General features: G+C 46.2%; 1 protein-coding gene across 1 annotated transcript in view; it reads left to right on the top strand.

The window, feature by feature from the left end:
- The first annotated feature begins 1,294 nt into the window (after positions 1-1,294).
- Positions 1,295-25,049, top strand: part of SIM1 (SIM bHLH transcription factor 1) — a 68,675-nt gene continuing 44,920 nt past the window's right edge. Inside the window, exons 1-8 of the mRNA XM_052645929.1 lie at positions 1,295-1,469; positions 10,652-10,734; positions 14,030-14,119; positions 14,617-14,725; positions 14,861-14,946; positions 15,673-15,872; positions 16,070-16,176; positions 16,801-16,948. Of these exons, the coding sequence (XP_052501889.1) occupies positions 1,295-1,469; positions 10,652-10,734; positions 14,030-14,119; positions 14,617-14,725; positions 14,861-14,946; positions 15,673-15,872; positions 16,070-16,176; positions 16,801-16,948 (998 nt within the window). The remainder of the gene's footprint in view (positions 1,470-10,651; positions 10,735-14,029; positions 14,120-14,616; positions 14,726-14,860; positions 14,947-15,672; positions 15,873-16,069; positions 16,177-16,800; positions 16,949-25,049) is intronic.

The following is a 25,049-nucleotide window of genomic DNA, read 5'->3' on the forward strand; positions in this document are numbered from 1 at the left end:
CACCCGTCCCAAAGCCCGAATCCTCCCCTCATTCTCCCTCGCACCCATCCCCCAATTCATGACCGAGAGAAGAAGAGGGCCAGGACGCGCTCTGCTCCTCTCTGCTGGTGGGAAGCGGCGAGGCCCGCGGAGTGGCTTAGTTGGACCGTAGGCATGAGTACAATTAAGAGGTGGGCGCCTCCGCATGCTTTGCCGCCGGCAGGGACTGAAGGTAGGTGAAGTGGAATATGCCCTGCGCCCGCCCAGTGGCGCCCGCTGCTCCACGGCGGAGGAGGAGAGGCCGGGCGCCTCCCGCCCTCCGGTGCCTGCGAGGGGCTGTCGCGAATGTGCCACCTGTTAACCTGGCGCTGCCGTGCCCGGCGTGTTGCCGCCCCCGCTGGGCAAGGGAAGCGCTGGGTCTCCTCCTTGGCTGTCCCGAGGGACTCGATGTATAAGTGCCACTTTTTGAGGAATCCCTGAGACTTGAGACCTAAGTTAGAGTCAAGTTCCGGACCTACCGAAGTAGGGGGACCGAGAGGCGCCCGAGCGCTGCGGAGAAATTCTGATTTGCTGAAACCTGGGAACGTACGCCTGGCCTGGGGCTCCTAAGGGTCTTCCGAGACCTGTGTTTTGTGGTTTGGGCAATTTCCCAGGGGGCTGGAGAATGTGTCTGACGGGGGTGAGAGAAGGCGAATATTATTTACAGGGGACTCAGTCTCGCTGCTGATTTTTCCAAATCTTAACCAACCAACCAAAACACTGAGCCTGGCAAGGAAAAGCGGAGGCGCGCTGAGGCCCTTCCCGGCCATTTCCCCCAGAATTGGGGCGAGCGCGTGAGTGAGTGTGGAGCCGCAGATGTCTGACGCTCTGATGCTGTTGTCTTCACAGTGGCCTGAAAGAGTGGTCCGGCAATCGTGTTCTTCCCCGAGGGGCTCGGAGCCGCCTCCAAGGCCTCGGGACTGAGAGCACCCGTCGGGGATTATTATGTCGATCTCCCGAGGACTGGGGTTTGCAGCGCGGAACAGAAGAAAAGGCTGGCTTTTCGGGGTTCCCGCCGGCATTTGATGCCCAGCTACGCCTAGAGTTGTCGAAATCGCTTGCCGTGGATCAGCAATTTTATTCGCATCCCATATTTTTAAAGAAAAAAATCTGTTCGCCGGTGTTCTTTCACTACCATCAAAACACTGAAGCAAAAATCTCGTCAAAGTATGCTTTATATTTTTTGCCAAATATGATCTCTAATTGAAAGTTTATTTTTGATTTTGGATGAATCTGTGGAACTTATGTTGTAAGAAGAAAGGGAGAACGAGACACGATGAAAGAGAAGTCCAAAAATGCTGCCCGGACTAGGAGGGAGAAGGAAAACAGTGAATTTTACGAACTGGCTAAATTATTGCCTTTGCCCTCAGCTATCACCTCGCAGCTGGACAAAGCATCCATAATCAGACTCACCACCAGCTATCTCAAAATGAGAGTAGTGTTCCCAGAAGGTAAGTGACTTTGACCAGATGGAATTTCAAAGGTAGAAGGGGTAAGGGATTTGCCAGTGAATGACTACACTACCGGCAGAGAGGTACATGCATATGTACCTACACACTCACTGCAAAGGGAAGTTTAGCATGCTGGAATAACTAAGAACCTTGCTGGATTTAGAATTTCTATTGCCTTTCTGTGGCTCTTTCTACTTCCCCATTAATACTTTCTCTTCTGTCCATCAGATGTGTTTGATTGGGAAGCAGCCCAACGGTGCTTTTGTCAACACTTAGATAACTGGGCTCTGACGGAAGTACTACTAACCCAAACATGACTTTCTTTTTTAATTCCTCTTGTTAGATTTATATCTAGTAGAGACCAGGAACATCTCTAAATTCTTCTATTTTTGCTATGTCTAGACAGACCCATGTACATGGAGATAATAATTTCTCAATATATCAGTAATTCAGCAGATGAGGAGCAGGCTAGTTCATGAACAAATATGTTCTGAATTTACCCAGTCTCTCGACTACTTATTGCAAATTTATTCTGAGTTGTTGAGATGGTCACAGATTCTGAGACTAACTCTGATTTGCAACTCTGGGCTTGATATTTTTTCTGAGATATAAGATTGAATTAAGATCACTTGCCTGCTTAGAAAATATCTTTTAGGTGGCAGGTTGGCAAATGAATCCCTGGGAAAATTGTCTTATAAGGCCTAGAAGTTAGAATAGCTGAACTGTTGACATGATTTAAAATATGTATTTAGATTATCAAGATTCACTGTGTGAGGACAAAGTAGCCTTCATAGAACACTGTCGTGTATGAAACCATTTATATTCAGTAGGTGAAGGACTCGTCTCTCTTCTGTTTCCCCATCTTTTCCTTAACTCACATTCAAATAACATACAAACAGATTTTTAAAATATTTTAGATATGTCTTTGCTGGGGAAGGACGATTTGGAAGTGTAAAGGAGAGAATACTAAACAAACAAATTCTAGAGAAGGAACCCTGTTTATTTACAAACCAGAACGTCTTATTTGACCCAGAGAGATTTATGTTATTGTTGATTTTGGATGTTTGGAATTTGTTGTTTCTTTTAGTGAAAAGAGGGAAGGAAAGAATCACTATTGGACTTTGAGTTTCACTTTGCTTCATTTTGACTACAAGTTATTATCTGAATCAAAATCTTGCAAAACATGCCCTCAAATTAGTCAGGAGCACTAAAGGACAACTTTTATAGTTCAGTTTTAGCCCAAAGCTGTAAGTATGGTCATTTTGTCTTAAAGCAGTTCCTTGAACAATCTCATCTGACCTTGGAAACTACAGAAGGAGAGGAATCAAAACCTAACATACCTGAAAAGTTTTTTAAAAAAAGAAAAGAGAAAAAAGAAGGAGGGGCAACTTATGTAATAAAAAACCACATTTCCCATTCAACCTGTGCTGAGAATTGACGGTGGGAAAATTTCTATTATGCTACATTGCCTTCTGTTTAAAAAAGAGATATCGTTGTCTTTATACTGTCAGCGCCTACTTTATAAAAATAAAGCTATTGCGAACTCCGCTAGCCGCTCTGTTCCTAACAGGATTATTAGCAGTGATTTGTCAGCCCCTGCGGTCTCAGTGGGCTCCCTTTCTGCGTGATTTCTAGCGGGTCTCGTCAATTATCGGTGCCGATGTCGCTCGCTGTTTGATCAGAAGCAGCATATGGTGCTGCTTGTGAAGCTGCGAGTAATCGCGGAGGAAAAGAATAGCGGGTCGGCTTCCCGGGAGGGCACAGAGAGGGACAGTGCGCCCGGGGAGTCGCTGGGCCAGGGGCTCCTCTGTGTCGTGCAGACCCCGGGCAGGCGCGGCCGGAGGGAATCGGGCTGGGTTTTGTTGTTTTGGTTTTGTTTTTAAGAGAGCAAGCTTTCTTGTTTAATTTAATGCTAACTCCACAAATTATAAATTGCGTGATAAATAGGAGGAACAAAAAGTAAATCCTCTTAGCCAACTTCTCATTAATTTTAAAAAGAGCGCGGGTGAAGACTCCCGCTGGAGTCCCCTTGTTTGGCCAGGCCTGTCCCCTGTGGCTACTTTAAAGGCGATGTACTTTCTGCAGCCCCACTCACCTTCCTTCAGAGTTTTGGCCAGGGGCCGATCCTTCCTCTCCCTTCTTTGGATGCGTGCGAGTTTATGGGGAGGAGGGGATGGACGATGTGTGAACTCTGGGCACATCATTTATTTCCCCAGCTACTGTTGAGCTCATAACTCACCGGAAGCCTCCACCGGGTGAGTTAGGGTCATCCGGACAGCTGGTTCCTAGGAATGAGGTTTTAATTTTGAGTCTAGATTAGCTTCAAAAGTCCAAAACCAGATTCAGCCCTTTAAAATGTTAAAGGACAACAGCAACAAACAGTAAAACTAACAGTTTTCAGGAGCAAAATAATCACAAGGCCGCAGAACCAAGCACAACCTGCAGAGGGTGCCAAATTTGGGTTCAGCTGTTGCCTGAAGGCAGAAAGGTGGGCAAAATTAGGCCCATGGCAGTGGGGGAAACTGAGCACTTTTTATGGAGGTAATATAGTTTAGTGTGGAGAGATGGAAATAATTTGTTTGAAAATGAAGTACATTTTTACATCTGTCTTGACACCATCCTAGCACATAGTAGGTCTTCAACAAATTTTTAAAGGTGAGATGAAGGTAACTTTTTCATCACAATAAGCCTGCTATCACATGTAACATGGATTTTGCAAAGTATATAATCTAAAATAATTCTAAATCTGGTGGCATCAGTTATTAGGCATAAAATGACTATAAAACTTTACTGGTTTTGCTCATATTACATTTTATTTATAATACCCTGTAATGCCAAAAGACTTAAACAGAAATCCTTCCATACTTACACGTGAAAAAAATGAAAGATACTTAAAATATAGCTACCCTCCCACCATTTGTTGAATACAATTCCTAACCACCCTGCGCCCAGGAGTCTAGTAAATTCCTGGTCTGAGAGCAAATTTCAGCTTTTATTTGTCTCAATAGATAAAATTGAGCTGTTGAGGGAAAAAAATCGAGGGAGAAGAAACAGAAGAACGGGATATGGGCCCCTGGAATAATTAAGAATACAGTATTAAATTGGAAATTTCATAGTAAAAATAAAAACAAAAAGTCTGGGACAATTAGTGGGAAATCATTAGAACTGCATATCCCAAGTGGTAATATATTCTATTCTAAAACAGTCTTGCAAAGGAAAAGTTGGCATATCTGGATATATATGTCTTTGGTGTTCTCAAAGCCAAAGAGGCAAGTTAAAAAAAAGAGATGTTATGACTTGATTTGTATACAAAAAAGAACAAGTTCAACTAAAATATGTATTTGTTATCCAGTTATAATACAGTTTTTACTGGGGGCATAGTGGCTTGCATAGTGTGGCCTTTGAAAAGATCAAATGTTTTCAAATCTATGGCCATTCAATATCTTGGTAACATTACTGCCATTTCTTTGTCAACATGTCTTGGCAAAATAAAAATAATGACAGAATTGAAATCAGTAACTGTGTAGGAGTCTCTACAAAGGCTGGAAAGAAAACCTCCACAGACACTTGCTGTAATATTCACCTCAAGACTGAAATCCTTAATCACCTTATATTTTTTTTGAGGTTGAGAACTGAAAGAGGAAAAGAGGCCCCATTTCCCACGTGGATGGGTGATTTAAGGCTGTTTTTCTTGCTGCTTGGGGAAATGATTGAGCATTAGGTTTCCATGTTTATTTTCTTACAGGAGTTTTTCTCATTTAAACACCTTTAAGCACAGTTTATGCTCCACGCTGAGTTTCTCTGTTTAATTCCAGTTTTGATGTTGACTTAAAATGTAGAGTGCAAAACTAAACTCTGGGCAGAGCATTTGCAAGGCAGATTTATGTGCTAGAAATTGTAGACCAGATCAATGGAAGAAGTACTTTTTTTTTTTGGAAAAGGGAGTAATCATTAATAAAAACAGTAACAATAGCAACAACAGCAAAACTATAAAAACAGGGTATGATAAGCTATGGCAGAATACTTTTAAGCAGGGTACACTCCTCTGAAACTAAAATCAAGTTAAATTTCCAGGGGACAAACCTGATTTCTACGGGGAGTTATTTTTCAATCTGGGGGATTCTTGGCAGATTCCAGGTTTTGCAGATACAAATGTGGACACAGAATTCAAATCTATGAATTCTTGCCTCATTTCTTTGTCGGATCAGGTATTTCTCAAGAGAATAAGGTTTCGTCCCAGCTAAAACCTTATGATAATAGCTGTGCACTCATTGTCAGTCTGTGGTCCAAGAAATTTTAGATTTTGCATGGGGATGAGGAATCCTTAATTATTTTGCAACGGGCCTCCTAATCAGAAAACACTAAAACATTGTCTGAGCATTGAGGACCAAAGCTTCTTCCTCTGGTAGCGCCATTGGGCAGACGGCTCCGGAGCGATATCACTCGACCTCCGTGGCTCAGACCAGGGACAGCGACCTTGTCGAAGCTCCCGCCGCCGGGGAGGCTTGTAGGCCAAGGCCCGCGGGCCAGATCCCCACCGTGCGGCCCATTCTCTCCCCGCGGCGGCGGCCAGCGACCCGCTAGCCTTGGCCCCGGTGGCCGAGAGTGCGCCAGCTCGCGGCCTCCGCGCGGTGTCTCCTCACGCTTCGCGCGGGCCTTGTTTCTGCCTTCCTGGGGCGTGAGGACGTCTCCGCCCGCCGAGCCTGGTGCTGCGCGGGCCACTGCCCCCAGGCCCGGCCCTCCTCTAAAACTCTTCTAAAGCCAAGATGCCGCCCGAGGGGCAAAGCTGTGCGTCCCGACCGCCAAGTGGAACCGAAGCGGGACAGGCCCGCGCCGCGGGACAGACCCATCGGCCTCGCCCGCGCCGGTCTTCGGACGCCCAGCCGGGCCAGCCTCGAAGGTCCGGTCTTGGGGAGACACTGCGTGAGGCTCTCAGCCGTCGCACACTATTGTCAACCCTTCGTGCGTGTCCGTCCCACGGGTTAGTCGGGACCTGGCCGGACCTGGCCTGTCCTCGTTCCTGCAGTTCGTGTTCTCTCGGGCTCGGCCCCGCCCGGGAAGCCCCACCTCAGGGGCCGAAGCTCCAACGAGCGCCCAGAGAGTGTCAGCGCTGCGACCGTCGGTCTCCACCCCAGGTTCACGCTGACAGAAGTGGATTCCCTGGGCGCGGCTGGGGGTCTCCGAGGCAGGCAGGGGAGTACTGGGCACACGCGCACTCTGGGGCCCGGGACCCTGCACGGGGCAAACCCCAGCCCCGCGCGGCCACCAGTGTCGTCGGAATGTGGGCCACACCCGCCAGATGGCCCAGAGGCCGCACCTGGCGTCCCAGGTGGGGGTACTGAGTGCGTTTCGGTGCGCGACGCGGCCTCCTGCCCAGTGACCGCTCCAGACCGCTCGGTCTGGGCGAAACGCTCCTGATCTCCGTCCCTCTCTGCCCCAAAGAGCCCAGCCGCTGAGGCTCCTGGAGCCGGAACACGAATACCGCTTGTTCTGAGGCTGAAAGGGTTGCACAGTGAGAACGCGGAGGCCCTGTGGACAAACCAGGTGGCTGAGACAAGTCCCCCGGGACCAGAAGTTAGACGCGGGGTCTCGGAGGGCTTTTCCCGTCTCAGTCACCAAGTTGTGGTCAGGTCACGGGACAGATCCCTGTCATCCAAGAATTGAAGGTTTCCGGGAAGGGCAACAAGAACACCTTTCTATTGAGATACTGTATTTATTAAAGGGGGCGGGGGGGGGGGGGGGGCGGCGGCGGAACTGTAGAACAAGCTCTTCTCCTCCTCCTCTCCTGACTGGGTGAAGGAGGAGATACCTGGTCTGCAATCTGTATTTTGTCAAGGGTATGAAACTCATTCCGAAGGAAAAGCTCGATCAATTTATTTTTGCTGCTTGCAATAACACAGCTGGATGATGCTTTGGGCTCACGCTAGACTGGGGCTCATCATTCATTCGCCAAGAACGGGCCTAAATTGTGCCTGTGGGATTAGGTCAATTTTAGTGGATCTACTTCGCCTCATTTGGTTACTAATTGGTTTCTTGTTTTATAAATCGAAATCTCATTTTCAGGAAATTACAAAACCCGTGCAGTCAGTCCATTGAGGTAATCCTTGGGTCAGGGGGTATTTAAATGGAAATGGCTCAACGGCGCACTGAGGGTAAAGCAACAGTGAAACTTCGCCCGGGGTTTCACGTGAAATGTGAGCTAGTCCTTTAGATCCATAATAGATACATCCCTTCTAATACTACTTATGTAAATATGATAAACCAGACTTTAAGGGGAGAGGGGGCGGGGAGAAGAAAAATTTATCTGCTAAGGTTAATGTGGCATATCTTGGAAATCTTCCAAAATAGATTATGTTTTCCTTTGTCTTCGGCCACTTTAGCTGGGGAAAATCCTTTTGTCTAAAACCCGATTTAGTTATCGCCTCCCTCGCAGAGCTCCTTCTCTCCTTTGCAAAACCCCGTTCCCTCGGCCTCACCGAATTACAAGAGAATCTTTAGATCTTGTTCCCACTGTAATCCTGCCGCAAAGGGAGCTGGTTTCCTCCTCATTTTAAACAGACAATCAAAGGATTTGCGAATTTTCTGCGGTAGGTCAAGTGCAGAAACGAAATCTCGGCTTACCCCCCTCTCCAACAGAAACTGGGGGTGGGAGCGCGTCAGTGCGGGAGGAAGGTGACGGGGTCCAGGGAGAGGGGTCTCTGCTTCCACTCTACCCCCGGCTTTCTGAGAGATGAAACCCATGCCCCGGTCTTGGAAGGTGTCCTGGGCCGGCTGAAAGGAGAGCTCAGAACCCTGATCTTAGGTCAGAAAAGCCAGACAGGTAGAGGAAGGCAGCCAGTTCTTTATAAAACATTAACCCAGACACGACCGTGTGCGGGAGGTTTCAACCGGGAACGGGAGAGAAGGCAATGCTCCGTGAAAGCAAAAGGTTCCTTAAAAGGTGAGGGGGTGGGGGGTACAGGAGAGGGCGCGGGAGGCTCCTGTCACCCTGTGCCCGGCCCGGCTGTTTATTAACCTGCAGGGAAGTCTTACTTTTCCCTCGTAGGCGCATAATAATGAGGCCGCCGCCAGAGACCACAACCAGCCGAGGCTGGCGCCGGGAGTTCGAAACCGATACTCAACATTGAGCTCAGCTCGGGGGTAGGGGGTTTCAGATGATTCTGGTCGGGAGGTGGCTCCCAGGTGTTCCCAGCCGCCTTGGAGAACCTTAGTAATTTTAGAATAAAGCGTTTGTTGGCTCCACGAGCAAGTTTCACACCCTTCGGGGAGCTGCGGAAGGCACAATCCCAGACGCAAGGCGGCTGCGGCCAGCTCCCTGCCCGCCGAGCGCCCGGCCCCTCGCCCCAGGAAGCTCGGGGCTTTCAGGCCTCCGTTGGGCCCCAGCGTCAAAGGGCCAGCGCCACCCGAGTCCCGGGCTCTCCCGGCAGGATCCTTTCCCCACTCCCCCGTGCCACCTCCTCGACTACACCCTCCCGCCACTTCTTCTGGTTGGGTATGTGTGATGGGGGTGAAACCAAGGAATAGAGCTTGACTCAGACGGCAGGAGCTAAGAGAAAGTAACAAGGCGAAGGAAGGATTGTGTGTGTGCCGGCTGTTGTGGCAGGGCCCTCCGGAAAGGTCCAGGAAGACCGCAGGAATCAGGGCAGTGGAGTCACTCTGGGGAGGGAGGAAGAATCAGGAGGAGTTGCCCAACGCGAGGAAGGGAGAGGAGTCCCGGCGAGGGTGGGGGTTGGTGGGGGCGGATCAGTGTTTGCAGAGCGGTGGGGAAATCGTTAGATTTATTTAGATGTGCAAACACCCAGAAAAACCCGATTCGAGCTTAAGGGGCGCTCACGGTTACTCGTTACCAGAGTTTTGATCGCCTGCTTCGGAAGCCGCTTTGAGTCCCAACTCTTGTGTTTTATTCTGAAAGATCCGCCCCCACCCCCATTTACAATGCGAGTGTTTGTTATTGGGTACTTCATAGTGATTTGTCCCATAAAAGCAGTAATTCAGTCAATTATCCCCCCCCCCCCCCCACCAATTTTTATCACGTTTAACCTTGTTCAGTGGTTGGAAGCATAAAAGAATTGGACTACCTAGTTATGTTAATTTCAGCAGCAACATTGTTAAAAGATATTACCCATAAGTAGTTTAACCTCTGCAAGTTTCTTCTGTCTTATTTTTCATTTTCTTCCTGAAAACAGGTACCATAGCAAACTCCATATTAAATTTTGAAAAATGAGCCACGGGCATACAGGGCGGTTTATTTTTCAGACATCACCAGAGAACTGATTTGTGGCGAAGCCTGGAGAGAGCTTAAGGTGATAGCATCAAGGACAGGAAGGGGCAGTCTTTGTTAGTAGTTGATGCTGGGGAATTAGAGAAGGGGAGTGATTCCCTATGTCCAAAATGGTACGTAAATATTGTAAGATGGTGTTAGCACCTGAAAATAAGTGGCTTTCAGAAAAGCTCCTGGGTTTTTCTTGGGGTGAGGGTGGGGACCTGAGGTTAGGACGCGTTAAGTGGGGGCTGCTAGGAGAGAGAGGAAAGGCAGAGGAAGGGTGCAGAGGGTAGCTGGTGCTGGAAGCCATCCCCAAGCAAACGAATTTTTGCGAAGCGTTTTAAAGTCAGAGGCCAAGGGGAGGAAAAGGGCTGGAGAGCCCCGCAGCCAATCAGAAAGCCCACCAGGACGAGCTGACCTTGGCCCACAGTCTCAGGTCTTTCTGGGCAGGCCGCGGTATTCGCTGAATGTGTGGACACCCTCGGCCTCGTGATAAGGATGATGAAACTTGGGGTGAGTAGTGTCCCTCGCCCTTCTAAGCACACTAGTGAACCTGCACAAAAGTTACCGCTCTGCTGTTGTGTCGTGCCCCTCTGGGCACAGAGTGCCCTCAAAACAGGCCACTTGGGGTGCTGCCGGGGTGGGTGAGTGGGGCGCTCAGCCAGGACCCTGTCCTTCCTGAGAAGCCGGGCCAGTCATGCAGAGGGAGAGGGAGTCTGACGTCTGTTAAACTCCTTTGGAGTTGAGAGGGCGGAGCCTCAGTTGACTCAATGGGTTCCTGCGGTCCAGGTGGGCAGGGAGCCCGGACGGTGTCCGGTTGTGTGTGAAAGCTTGCCTGGGTGACAGACCCACTAAACTACTTCTCAAACCGCCAGCCAGGTCGGAGTGCATCTTTTAAGGGTGTCTCTGTGTTTCACAGGGCTTGGCGAGGCGTGGGGCCACTCGAGTAGGACCAGCCCCCTGGACAACGTCGGCCGCGAACTGGGCTCGCACCTGCTCCAGGTACTGACGCGGACGTGTGCGAGAGCCCGGGCCAGGCTTCCTGTTCCCCAGAAAATGGGAAACTGTCCGAAGATGGCCGTCTCACACGCGGTCCCTATGACTCCTTATAAAGTTAAAATGTTAGGCTCCTGACCTCGCTGGGTGTGGAAGTCTCCTGGCCAGGTGGAGAGGGAGGAGCAGGTGACAATAGGCGCGTTGGGTTTGGAGGGGAGCCCTTTAAGGCCATAGTCGGGACGGCTGAACAGAGGGAGGGCGCACCATCCGACACCACTCGGCAGAGGGAACCGCAGCCCTCGGGCCAAGCTGCCGAAGCCCGGCTGCACAACCGTCCGAAATGAAGAATTTATCCCAGAAATAGCCGGGATCTGGTAGAAATGCCCGTCATTGCTTTAAGCCCACACATTCCGGGTGCAGTTGCGACCACAACTCGTTTCATCTGCTTCCTGTAGCTCCCGGGGCTCCTTCCTCTCTCCAGGCGCCCTCATCCCAGCCCTGCCAGGCCGTGCAGGGACCCTCGCGGTAGCACACATACCTCCCCAGGTAATGAGTTTATCCATTGTGGAGGTGCCCATTACCACGTTGTCTGCAGTGTACACCGTTTGAAATTGTCCATTGCCCGAGTAAGTCGCCTAGCAAATATTTAAAATAGTAAAACTCCCCGTTGAATTTTTAGGCTTGACACTTGTACCCCACCCTGCACCCCTTTATTCTTGTTATTCAAGTCCACCAAAGCTCCTCACGTGGGAGCCTTAGCATCAGACTGGGGACTCTCAGATGGTCCTCCCTCCCTGGCCAGGCATGCTTAGCGTCTCATGGCAGGAGTGGCCTGGCCTTTCCAGTCTCATCACTATTCAGTTCCTCCTTCAATCCCAGAGGCCAAAAGAGATTTTAGTTTCATAGGGCAAAGAGAGGCCCTGTGTGAGCATTCCCTTCCAGGTGTGGCCTCCACAGCCCTGAATTTAACTAAAAGGCACTATCTCTTCCCTTTCTCGGGGACACCTTTCATCGGTTGTCTCTCAGCAACTGACCCCCTCCGAAATCCCTCCATATTCCCAGCTAACTTTCCTCATCAATATAAACAAGAGAGCACAACCCAAACAGTCACCCCTTCTAGTCCTTGCCCAATGTTTTCCCTCATCTTCATCCCAGACTCCTCACAAGACTTAGTGATCCTCTCAGTTTCCATGGCTTACCTGGCTCTCCTTACTCCCACACCACTGCAGTATGGCTTCTCTCCTAGAAGGTGTGCTCTGCACAGGCTGTATTTTGCTGTTCAGCATAAGATGCTCATCTCTTATCTTACCTGACCTTGTTCATTCCACAAACACAGGAGGGCCAGTTGCATGCCAGGCAGAAAGCCCTGGCCTCATGGAATTGACATTCTAAGGAGAGCAGCCTTGCAAATCCACTCAGGTGCACTGCATAGTAAGACAGTGGTGTGGGTGCCATGGAGAAAAAGAAGGTGAAGAAGAAGAGGGCTGTGTTTAGTGGTAAGACAGTTGCAGAGGACCTCACTGGGAAGGTGACATTTGGGCAAAGACTGGATGGAGGTGACATGGCTTACTTGACTTTCTGCCTCTCCCTTAGTCTCTAAAGTAGCACATTTTCCTGGATTCTTCCCCTTCTCTGCTTGCTAGTCTAGGTTTTCTCACCACTGTTTGACTATAAATGCTGGCATTTCCCCAAGGCTCCAGCTTTGTTTCTCCTCTTACAGCTTCAAGGCTTCCTGGGTTATCTCAGCCAACACCACCATATCAACTCCTTTCCCCACATTTGCATGACTTCTTGTCTAGACATCCCTCTCCTGAGCAACAGACCTTTATTTCCTGCTGCCATCTGGACACATCCAAATGGAAATCTGCCTATACCTGAAATTTAGCATGCCCAAGACAAAAACTCACTATCTCCTTCTTCCAGACTTCCACTCATACTAAAACTCACCATGCCTCTGTAAATTTCAATGATCTTGAAGTCAGTCTCAGCTTCTCTTTCTGCCACCACAAATTCCACAACAGCCAGAATCATCTTAGACTCTTTCCCCACTCTGTCTTCCTTGAACCACCGAGTTGAGGCTTGACCATCCCTGATTTCCTCATCTCCCCTCTTTCCTCCTATAGGTCACTGTCCACATTCTGCCAGAAAAATGAAACAAAAAACACCACCAACACATCCACATTTAAGCCTGCTATTTATTTCCCTACTCTGTTGGAACCTGATACCTGCAAAGCATCTCTGAATTCCTCAGAATGACATCCCAAACTCTCCAACAATCCAGCACCAGTTTATTTCCTCAGCCTCATCTCTGGTACACCAAACCTTTCATGCCTGAATACACCAGATGCATCCTCTCCTCTCCCCCAGTGCCTGCTTTCTATATATCATTCTTCTGTCTAGGATGACCTTCTTCCCTTTTCATATTCAGGCTTCCTCTTCAAGGTTCTGCTCAGACAGCTCTTCTAAATTCTGCTTCTCTGACCACTCTGATTTTCCCCAGGTCTCAGGCTACTCAGCCTCTAGTCCTTCACAGCACTGTCCATTCAGCTGTATGGTCATTATATAGGCTTTAGGTCTGTTGTCCCTTATACATTTCCGGCTCCTTGAGAGCAGGATCTGACTCATCCTGATGCTTCACCACCTGGACTGAAGCCTTATTCACAAAGATAAAGAAATGGTGAAAGTCTAAGATTTTTCTTTGTGGAGAGCCTGTCATTTTGCTACATCAGTGTAAACATACACATATACTCTGTAGCACTGCTGTGTGGACTTGCTGCCCCGAAAGACTCTCATCTCCTAAATCCCCCTCTCCTGGACTCTTTCCAGAGCCACTGGCCAACTGCCTTCTGTCTACAAACTTTTCAGACTGCCAGCCCTTCCACATCTCCCAGTGCCTACTGTTCCCCAAACCCCACTAGCACGCTTTCCATTATAGAATGTCCCACCATGAAACTCTCCAAGACTGACACAGGAAACCTCTGGTTTTCTTAGTACCCATCCCACCTCTTATCACAGGCTATGGTTTTCCCCCAGAATGTCTGTGTATGTGTAGATATGTCTGCTTTGTTCATTTCTTGAATCCTCAGTCTTGGAGGACAGTAGCTTCACCCACCACTTCCTCCATGCTTACAAATTTGGAATAAACAAAAGAACTCTTGTGGCTAGGTTTTTTTGTTTTTGCCCTCCTTCCTGCTAGCCTCTGTCTACTCCATCTCTCTGTACTTCTGTATCACTCCCCCCCACCCCCAATTTCTCCCAATGGCCCAGAGGGCTCTCCATTCAATGGTTTCTGTCTCCGCAGACTCTGGATGGTTTCATCTTTGTGGTGGCCCCAGATGGGAAGATCATGTACATCTCTGAGACAGCCTCAGTCCACCTGGGTCTTTCTCAGGTAGGTGAGTGGTCCACACCTCCAGCCTTCAATATTTACAGCCAGGGCTGGAGGCAGGGGGTGGGGCTTTCCCAAAGCGTTTCTATGTGTTTCTAGGACTGAAAACATCTCAGTTGGCAGGAGGTCTGGATCTTCCCCTTCCTCTAATTGTCCTTTAGCATCCACCCCAAGCCCTTTTGGCTGCCTTTTCCAGCTGCTATAGCCTAAACCAAAGACATACATATTTATGTCATGATGTCTTTTTCAGATTGCCAGGAAGCTGTTACTATTGCTACTGCTACTATTACTATAATTACTATTGTTATTCTTTCCTCTCACAGATAAGGAAACTGAGGCGTAGATAGGTTGCAATAGGTAGCAGGCAGAACTGGAATTAGAACTCAGGATCAGCTCTGGAGCTGAGGCTCCTGTCCCCTGCAGACCCCCTGGCTCAATCTTTCAGCCCCTCCGTGGGACGTCCCACCACCTCGGAGACGGTGATACCCACCTCTTTACAGGTAGAGCTGACCGGGAACAGCATTTACGAATACATCCACCCGGCGGACCACGACGAGATGACAGCGGTGCTCACGGCCCACCAACCCTACCACTCTCACTTCGTCCAGGGTAAGGCAGCCGCGTGCGAGCGACACCGGGGACCCATCGCAGTCAGCTGCTAGCTGTTTCTCCTTTAGCTATGGCAGGGACCGTGGCGCCGCCGCCTTTCTCACGTGCTCCCCACCCCAACCCCACCCCCCGCAGAGTACGAGATCGAGCGCTCCTTCTTCCTGAGGATGAAGTGCGTCTTGGCCAAGAGGAACGCGGGCCTCACCTGCGGCGGCTACAAGGTGCGTGGCTGAGAAAGATCCACGCCTCCTGGCGGCCGCGCCCACCGAGCAGCGTGCGGGCGAAGGGGGCAGGACTGGAGGCTCGTGAGGGTAGGGAGAGGGGTTCCTGCAGCCAGGACTACCCTGGACGGCTCTCCCCCGCCCCAGCCCCAAACGTCACAGCGCTGCTGTGACGGGCGCGTGGCAAGGGCCATTAAACTTTGTGAACAGCTGGAGACTGTGTTTTAAGCTTGCTTACGTCTCAGTGGGTTCGAATACTGCCTTGAACGCTGGGGATCTTAACCTCGGGCTGGTAATGGGCCTTAGGGATGTGTAAAGCATCTGAAACAGTTCGGTAGATTCGAAGAGTTTACTCATAGCGTCAGATTCTGCCCCCTCCCCCGCCAGAGGTTAAGAACCAGAGCTTTAGCTGGAATGCAAGATTTTCTTGTTTAATGGCAGCGAACATGAAGATCCCAGAGCCCCACTTGGCGATCTGAATGTATTAGGGTTGGGCGGGCTCAGACCTCTGCATTTTCATCAGTTCTTAAATGAGTCCACTGGGGCAGGACCGTCAGTCCCTTGAGACACATGGGAGCCCCATAACTGTGGACACTTCAGTGCACCGGCTGTGGGGCACAGGCGTTTGTGGCTGAGAAAAGTCTGCAAATGTTTCAGTCCCTTTTCCACCTTTTTGGGGTGTTTCCTGCCTGTGGCTGAGCCTCCGGCCTTCCCCGTCCGCCTCAGGTCATTCACTGCAGCGGCTACCTGAAGATCCGCCAGTACAGCCTGGACATGTCCCCTTTCGATGGCTGCTACCAGAACGTGGGCCTGGTGGCCGTGGGCCACTCGCTGCCTCCCAGCGCCGTCACGGAGATCAAACTGCACAGCAACATGTTCATGTTCCGCGCCAGCCTGGACATGAAGCTCATCTTCCTGGACTCCAGGTGGGTGGTCAGGGCCAGAGTCCCCCTAGCGGGAGGGCGGCCCAGCTCAGTCGCCGAGAGCCCCTCGTCGACCCATTTTGTGGATGAGGTGACTGAGGGGGCCCTGAGAATTGAGGATGGGCACAGCTCTGAGGTGGCTGTTCGCGGTGGGGGCAGTCCCGCACCCCGCGCTCATCCTGTGGGGTTACTCTCCGCAGAGTGGCGGAGCTGACAGGGTACGAACCTCAGGACCTGATTGAGAAGACTCTGTATCACCACGTTCACGGCTGCGACACCTTCCACCTGCGCTGCGCCCACCACCTGCGTAAGACGCCACCTTGCCGGGCGGGAGGTGGGGGCGGGACGGTGTTGGTAAGGGGAAGGGGCGGTGGTGTTGCTAGGAGAGGCCCAGCGCGCCTCGCCCCAGTACTGGCCCCAGCTCATCTCCCTAATCATCCCCGGGCCTCCTGCAGGCCGAGGGAGTTTCTGAGTTCCCGGGTGAAGTTCTCCCAGGAAGGTCTTGTTCCGCCTCCTCCCCTCCCCCAAGATGGAAATGGAATCTAAGGCTTCCCCGCTGGGCTCAAGCTCGCACTGACTCACTTTAGCTTTGAAACAACTTTGCTTTGAGCTTAATCTCCTGGGACAGGGAATGTGAGCATCCGGGAGTTGATGACCACACCTGACCTTCTATAGTTAGAATGTCGAGTCTCGAGAATCCCCCAACTTTTAAGTGTTCCCCTCTTTTTTAAATCTTGAGGGACCGGAGGACTCAATGCAGCTCAACAGGACGAACTGTTCGTTTGGGAATGTTCTGGATGTCTCTCCCTCCTGCCTGGGCACAGCTCTTAGGGCTCCCTGGGGACCTGCACTCCCCACCGCCAGGGATAACATTTGGGCCGATTCAGGAGCAAGTCTGTTCACCACGAGCCGTCTTCTGTCTCTCCATCAGTGCTGGTAAAGGGGCAGGTGACCACCAAATACTACCGGTTCCTGGCGAAGCACGGCGGCTGGGTGTGGGTGCAGAGCTATGCGACCATCGTGCACAACAGCCGCTCGTCCAGGCCGCACTGCATCGTCAGCGTCAACTACGTCCTCACGTGAGTGCACGTCTGGGACTCCGTGGCCCACTGCAGGCGACCCTGGTCTCCTCAGGCGAGGCTGGGGTCCACTGGGTAGGGTCAGTTTTGACCCCGAGCGCTGACTGCGCTGGGAGGTGACAGCTCTAGCACTTTCATCATCATGAAGAGCGGTCCTTATGTTCCAGAGAAAGGTTTAGGAGTTTTCCCCTTCACAGTCTATTTTTTGATGTCTACTCTCTTTTTTAACCTTTTAAGCGCACTCTTAAATAAAATTTAATATGGCAGTAAGAGAGAGGAAGGGAGGGAGGGAGAGAGAGAGAGAAGGGTCCTACGTACGGAGCCATTTATAGTGAACAAACAGGACATCTGTTTCACTTTTCAAAGCTGGGTTTGAAGTGCTTAATTTTAACCAGAGTCTCCAATCAAAGTTCAGAGTTCTGAGAGGGATTCGTCCCTGAACCACAAACAGGGTTTAAGTGATCAGGAGGGTCTAACTTTAACCTCTAGGAAGTGAAGAGACCCCACGGGAGCTAGGGCTGCAAGTCGTGGCGGGGCCTTTCTGTTGCCCTGTCCTCTCTAGGTGAGGAACCGGCCTGGAAGCCACCTGTGGATGAGACTGGCTGGGCGGCCAGGTGACCACACTGGAGCCTTAGTCTTTCTAGAAACAATAATCGTTTCGGTTTGCCAGTGTGGCCCTGTAGGCTGATCACATGTCCTGGTATGCCACTGGTGAAGAAAACACATTCTGTATAATGTTTGTGAAAGTAGAATTGGTTAGCGTTGAAGCCTTTATGAAGAACCCTTTTGTGTGCAGTTACCTCTTGTTGTTGTTTTTCATTTTTTAGTGCAGGTTGAAATTCTTGTGATTTTAGAGAGCCTGAGCAGTTATTTACTTTGGAAGCATTGACATACTGAGCACTTAGTAGGAATGCTATTTTGACATTAGGATGTTGGTTAAAGGATGCTATCTTGAATCAGACTATACTATTGGCCATGAGGAATAGATTAATTTCATGTTCTTTTAACTTAGCAAATTAAAAATGTAGTAGTTGGAAATATTATGCTTGGCAATAAGATTATTTACTCTGCCCTGTTTTACAATAAAATTTAATTCAGTAGACTTGGAAAATGAATTTGGCTTAAATGAGGATTCAGTATTCAAGAAAAATAGCTGGTGATAAAGAAACTTTTTCTTTCTTTCATTTTAGTAAATGGTATTGAAATGGATACTGTTAAGTTTTTTGTAATAACAAGAAGGCTGTGGATTTTAATACAGAGCAGAAAACATACCAATATTTGGGGTACAAAACCATCTATTTTAATAAATGCAGCTTTTAACATTATTAAGATAAACATAAGAGAAAATGGCAAAATATAATTCATAAAACAAGCCACTTTGTGAAGCAGAAGTATTAGAGTGAAAAATTATGTCTGCTTACCATGGAAAGGAAACGGACATTCTTTAAGAAGGTGCTTTGTATGTCTGAGACATCACGAGCATTATACATACACTCTGTTCTCTGGTGGGTGCCTGTGGTTAGTAATCATTTTTTATCAAACAGCAGGGTATATAGTCACACAGCCCCATATAAATGATCAGAATGCAAGTTGGACCTCCCAATGGGTAAACTTAATTTATGTTTAGAGTCATTTTGAAATATTCTGTTTTGTTTTCTGGTGGGCAAGTGTACTTTCTTTCTTTTGTTGACTCCGTCATTCTTCACTTTACACACTTCTTCAGAGCTGCAGGATTAGGCTCCCAACTTTACATAAGATTAAAAAGATGTAATGAGGATAAATGATTTACAGAAGAAAAAATAGCATTGCACACGATTTTCTGAATGTTTTATACTGCTGAATGAAAAGAGAAATAAACACACAGAAGCACACAAGATGAAAAGCTGAAATTGATTACCCTTTTATGAGTCTCAGCTCCAATTCTTTGTATAAAAATTCTGAGAACAATTTTTATAGCTGTAAATGTGGAAATTGCCTTAGATGGAATGTCATCAAGTGGCTCTGTGTGTGTTGACAGGATTTTCATAATGAACAGGTTGCAGTTTGTTTGATGTGTATATCACACATCTGGCTGGAAGTTACTAATTTACATTGTCTTAGCAAATTAAATAGATGGCTATTGATTCTCTATGGTAGCAGTGAACTACCACATACATTTGTTTTCAGGGCTAGTTCTCTGTGAAGCCTGAGAATGATAAGTGAATTCCTTCCAAATACACTATCTCAAACAATACACGGCAAACCACAAGCCCCTCCAAATAACTTGACAGGCCAGATGTTTTCCAAATTTAGATATTTTAATAGCATATATTGTGAGGGGGTTTTCATGTCATGAAAGCAGAGAGAATTTTAGATAATCATTGGTCAAATGAAAGTGTGACATTTTGGTGGGAGCTACATTCCTGAGAAACTCATTTTTCTGATTTCCTGATGGTAAATTTATTGTTCAAGTTAAAATATGCCTAGAAAAATCAGTCATTATTATCTAACAAAAGTAATGATGAATAGAAATATTCAGTTACCTTGTTTTAATTAGTGGCTGTGACAGTGAATGTAGGAATTTTAGAGGTAGGTGGTACTTATACTGGCTTTGTATGACCTCTGTACAAAATGTTGATATTCTGAAAATCTGGAGAAAAAAGGAGAAGACACTATGATTAAATTTTTAAAATTCTCTTAGTTTTTCTCTGAGTCTTTGAGGTTCCGTGGAGCTTGTGCAGCTCTTCATTAAGGGCTATCCCTCCCCCTAAAAAACTCAAAACAGGAAAAAAAAAAAAAAAAAAAAACTGATCAGCTCATGACTCTCTGTAAGGCACACATACCCTGTTAGCTTTTAAAAAAAACCTTTCTATAAACTTTGAGTGCCCACAGGCTTTGAAATAAGTGTTAAGTATGACAGGCTGACAAAGCCTTACTCCCTAATTATTTTCAAGAGGAGAGTTGAATGGAGCTAGTGTCTAGCTAGTAACAGTGACTGTGGACAAAGTCCAGAGAAACGTAGAGAGTGAAAAAGAGCATACTGTGTAAAGCCTAAGTAATTTTCTTGAATTTGTATTTCCTTGAGTTTGTTTAATTAGTAGTATTAATTATTCATAGGCAGTTCAGATGGAAAACATTAATACTCAATGTGAAGAAAATTGAAAATGTGGAACACCCAATAAACTATGAAAAGTAATTTCTAGAAAAATGAATGGTCTTGATTCTCTTTATGTTTTAAAAACAAAACTTTTATAATCTATTCTTAAGGATAAACCAATAAGATATAAAAATCTCACTTTAAAATCTTTTAAAACAGAATTTTCAAAAATACAAAAAGGTTGAAAGAATAGTACAATGAATAACCGTATACACGTCATCTATAAGCCATATTTGCTTTATGTCTCTCTCTTCCTATGTGTATGTCTATTTGTGTATGCACTTTTTCCTCTGCTGAATCATTTTAAAATAAACTACAGACATCACGATACATCATCCTTAAATAACATTCCCTTACATAGACACTATACCATTTATGATGGCACATTTAAAGTGTTCAAATTACAGTGTTTAGAAGGTTGCAAAAATATACATGAGATCTAGTTTACTGATGCCATTAAAGACAGACTGCCACTGAAATTCATCAAGTACTCACTGATGTGTGATCTCATTTAAGCTGATTGATAGATTATATATTGTGAGGGGACATCAAAACGCCTTGTCTTTTTCTGTAGTATATAGTAGTAAAATGTTATTGTATTTTAAACTAGACTTCTAATGTGAATTGTAAGCAATAAAAGCTCATATTTCACTTGGAAAGTAAAAGAGAAGATTTTTGAGAGTGATTTGGTAATTTTGGAATCAGATACATTTAATATCTTCAACCATTTTTGTTGTGGGTAAAGAAGACTTCTCTGTTTATTTCTAAGTTTAGGATGGAACAGTGTTTCAGTGGAAAATCTCACATCCTGTTTTAGAGTGATTCATTGAACATATAGAAGAAGGTAATTTTCTGTGTTACAGTTTCTATCTTAGTGTTAGAGAAGGCAGAACAAATAGAGACAATTTACATTAGTGGTCCTTATAACTTGCTATCTACTGATAATCTTGTAAATCTGTGGAAAAGTTAGGGCAAATGGTGAAGGAGCCATACTTCCTTCATCGGGAAGGGGGGACAAAGAGGATATCTACATTGTAATTTTTGCAGATCCCATAATTTTTGTTCTTCTTTGCATAAAACCATTGTTCTCATAATTAAAAAGGGTTTTTCAGTGTTAACATATTCTGTGAATATAAACCTTATGTATCCTTACCATAAAGCAGTAAACATAACATGCTCATATTAGTTTGCTCTTTCAAGTGTATTGAGTGTTAATTTGAGCACTTAAAATTTTTTAAAAATTTAATTAACTTAAAGGCCCAGGAATATTATTGTTGTTACTACTAGGAAATTTTTAAAAATGTATTCTAAAAACTTGACCAATAATTTGGGTAGTTATAAAAAATGGACTTTATTTTTCTGGTTAGCAAAACCATCCTTTTATATTACAGATAATGTCAAATGAATCGCCTTTTGACTTAGCAATCTACATCAAAATGTAAAGTAATTTACTCTTGTGCCTCAGATCAATGAAGCACTTGTTGAATAGATTTAATGTTTTTGATCATTAAAAATAATAATTGTATACCAATGTATACTCTCAAATCAGGATTGCCCCTTAATTGTGTTGAATTATTATTATGATAAAATTGAACATCAAAACCCTTGTCCTTTTCAAAGGACTTGTTATGTAATTGAATTGTCATAGAAACAAACTGAAGTCACATTTGTGTGGATAGTACTTTTTGACAATCAAAGCTGTTAGTAGTAATTAATAGTGATTTTATAACTACCAAAATAATTTGTTAAAGGAAAGAGCTGGGACACTTAGTCAGTTTTACAGTACGTAATACCAGTACTCATTTAAATAATCTTACCTTCCGTACCTTTCATATACTTTTCACTAATTGTAATTCTTTTGTCAAAATGATCATATGTAGTCTTGAATTCATCATTTATACTCAACATTTTTCCCCATGTTGAATTCACATTTCTTTAAAATGCTGTCGCATTCATTACTTCATTTGTTTTTTTGACAGCTCTGTGTGGTGGTTGGGGCCAGGATCACACTCCCCATTTCCTATGTGAGGAAGCTGAGGTCAGGTCCGTTGAGTAAGTGGTGAAGCCAGGGTTAAAGCCTGGAGTGTTGACTGTATCCCCTGGCTCTCTATATGGGGTTGGGGGCTGGGAGAAAATGTCTGGGAGAGAGGAATGGGTTTAAATGAGTAAGGCCTGCAGGTTTAGGCTACCCAAGTTCTGGACAGGCTTTCATCTGAACTCATGATGGAGCCAAACACTGCCTCTGTGTTGCTGCTTCACAAGTATTGATAAGTATAGATATTGACAGTTTAGGGGGTTAAATTAGCAGTGCTGCCTTCTCAGTGACGTTCAGTTAAGGATGTATCTTCTTTCCCCTTAAGGACATTTTTATTTTGTAAGAAAAAAATGTGGCCTGCAAACATTTTTGCTTTATCGAATTGTTTGTTTTTAGATTACATAGATACAAAATTGATATTACTAATTATTTCATTTCTACAACCAGATTTAACATTTTATGTTCTTGACAAACAAAAGTCATTGAATTGGCAAACCAACTCATCCTTTAAAATCAGGTACTAAATTACCTCCTGTGGCAGCAGGCTATTTCCTAGAGAGAGAGAGAGTAGGTGAGCATTGGGGCAGGGGCAGCACTGGCTCTTTTCTGGTTTTGAAGGAGAACGATAGAAAAGCTTGTCTCCTGGGGACGCTGTTCAGAGGCTGGGAGTGGAGAACTTCCCAGCATGCTCTGGGCAGGTATGTCATCCTCTGGTCCTTTGGTGGTGCTGCTGCCTGGCTGCTTCCCCTTCCACAGGCCTCTCTGGCTTTCCCTCCTTCCTGTCTTGTTATCCTGACCTGGAGGGCACTGACTCACAGGACCTCCCCTTTACTTCCTAGATGGAAGCCACTTGGTATTGACTAAATGATCAGCCTGACAACTCGCCTCTGGCTGTTCGGAGGGAAAAAGGTTCTGATCTTTGAGTCACATCATGGAAAAACGTGAATGGATGGACAAATTCAAATAAGGCTTTACTGGAATTCCAGAGAAGCATGATTTGTCTTCTGACTTAGTGTAGTCATGAGGCAAACACTGTTATGTTTCATATAAGATATGTGTTGGGGGGTGGATTATGTGTATCTTTTTTTTAAAAAAATTGAAGTATAGTTGATTTCCTTCTTTTGGATTATGCATATCTTGATAATTTAGTAAAAGACTGCTACTTTCTTCCTTTTATCCAGGGCTTTCCTCTCTGTTTTCTGTTCTCATTGGCTTGTGACATCTTGCTGATGAGCAGGTGGTGATTGAAAGCTCATTTGGGTTGAAGTGCCAGTGTCTGTGTTTAAGCTACCATGCAAAAAGGATTGGTTGGAGTTTAGATGGAACCTGGAAATATCTGAGAGCCTATGAATGGAGGAATTTAACATTCTTCTTTGTCTAAGGGAGTAACTTCCCACTTCCTTTTTCTCTGCCATAGGCATCCAAGGTCCAGGGAGCTGGAAGGGGTGAGAGATGATCCATGGTGAGGGTAGAGCTAAGGGCCACAAGAGAGGAACCTGCTTTTGTTGGGCATTGACAACGTTTGTGGCCTGAGTCTGAGCCATCTGTTTACCATCTGTGACCTCACTCTAGGAAGTTATATTGCGCTGGAATTGTGATTTTGCTTTTTTAAAAGCACAGTATAATTTGAAGCAACCTGCAAGGGAAAGGCACAGACTTTGGTGTCAGATGTATCTGGGTTCAAACATGCATGGCTGCACAACAGCTGTGAGACTATGAGCGCAGCTCTGCTCCTTTGATCCTCTGTTTCCCCATCTGTGAAATGGAGACATTTGCACACACTTTTTAAGGATGGCTTGCATGCTCAGTCACTCAGTAGTGTCTGACTGTTTGCAACCCCATGGACTGTAGCCTACCATGCTCCTCTATCCATGGGATTTTCCAGGCAAGAATACTGGAGTGGGCTGACATTTCTTCCTCCAAGGGATGATCCTGACCCAGGGATTGAGCCTGAGTCTCCTGCATTGCAGGCAGTCTTTACCACTGTGCCACTTGGAAAGCCATTTTTAAGAACTGAAAAGGATTAAAAGAGAAAATATATATAGCACAGTAGCTGGCAGAAAGCAGATGCTCACAATATCTTAATTCTTATTATTAAGGGACTTCCTGGTAGCTCAGCTCTTGCCAGCTATGTGACATCAACTGATATACTTTGAAAGAAGATGAATAATTCCCTCTTTAATTTGGATTTCAAAATCCTCGAATCCACAAATTAAGTGCCTATTTTCTTTCCCTTCCTCAGTCCTTCCATTCATACCCCTCCAAGCATTGTGCTCTTTGTGTGTGGTAACTTCAATAGTTTGGTTAATTTCTAGACGAGGGGTCCCCGCCTTTTGGGATCTAATGCCTGATAATCTGAGGTGGAGCTGATATAAAAATAATAGAAATAAAGTACACAGTAAATATAATGTGCTTTAATCATCCTGAAACCATCCCACCCCAGGTCCATGAAAAAAAATTGTCTTCCATAAAAGTAATCCCTGGTACCAAAAAGATTGGGAACTGCTGTTCTAAAGGGAGCTGAGATTTCTGCTTGGACAGAGGTAAACCAGCATTTCCTAAGTGCCTTACATAGTGAAATGGTGCTTTACAGGGCAACAGTGCATTCTAAGAAATTAAACTGTAATCAGATTTCTGAAGTTAGTTTAGTTGGAACCAGTGTTATGTCAATTTTACCAAATCAGTAATTATACTTTAAAGTGAATAAAACCTATGACACTGGTACTGTTGATGATTAGTGGAGCCTTTTGTGTGTTCCCCATCTCTCTCCATGGACTGATATGGCTACCTCACCAGTGTTTTCCAGAGTATGGCAGATTGCAGTGATTTATTGGGTATATACATGAAGCAGAGGTCTTGGCTTCTCTTGGGTAGTTTACAATTTAGATGACAAAATAAGAATTTCACTTAAATATTTAAACACTCAGATT

The sequence above is a fragment of the Budorcas taxicolor genome, chromosome 9, assembly GCF_023091745.1.
Source record: "Budorcas taxicolor isolate Tak-1 chromosome 9, Takin1.1, whole genome shotgun sequence".
Classification (NCBI taxonomy): domain Eukaryota; kingdom Metazoa; phylum Chordata; class Mammalia; order Artiodactyla; family Bovidae; genus Budorcas; species Budorcas taxicolor.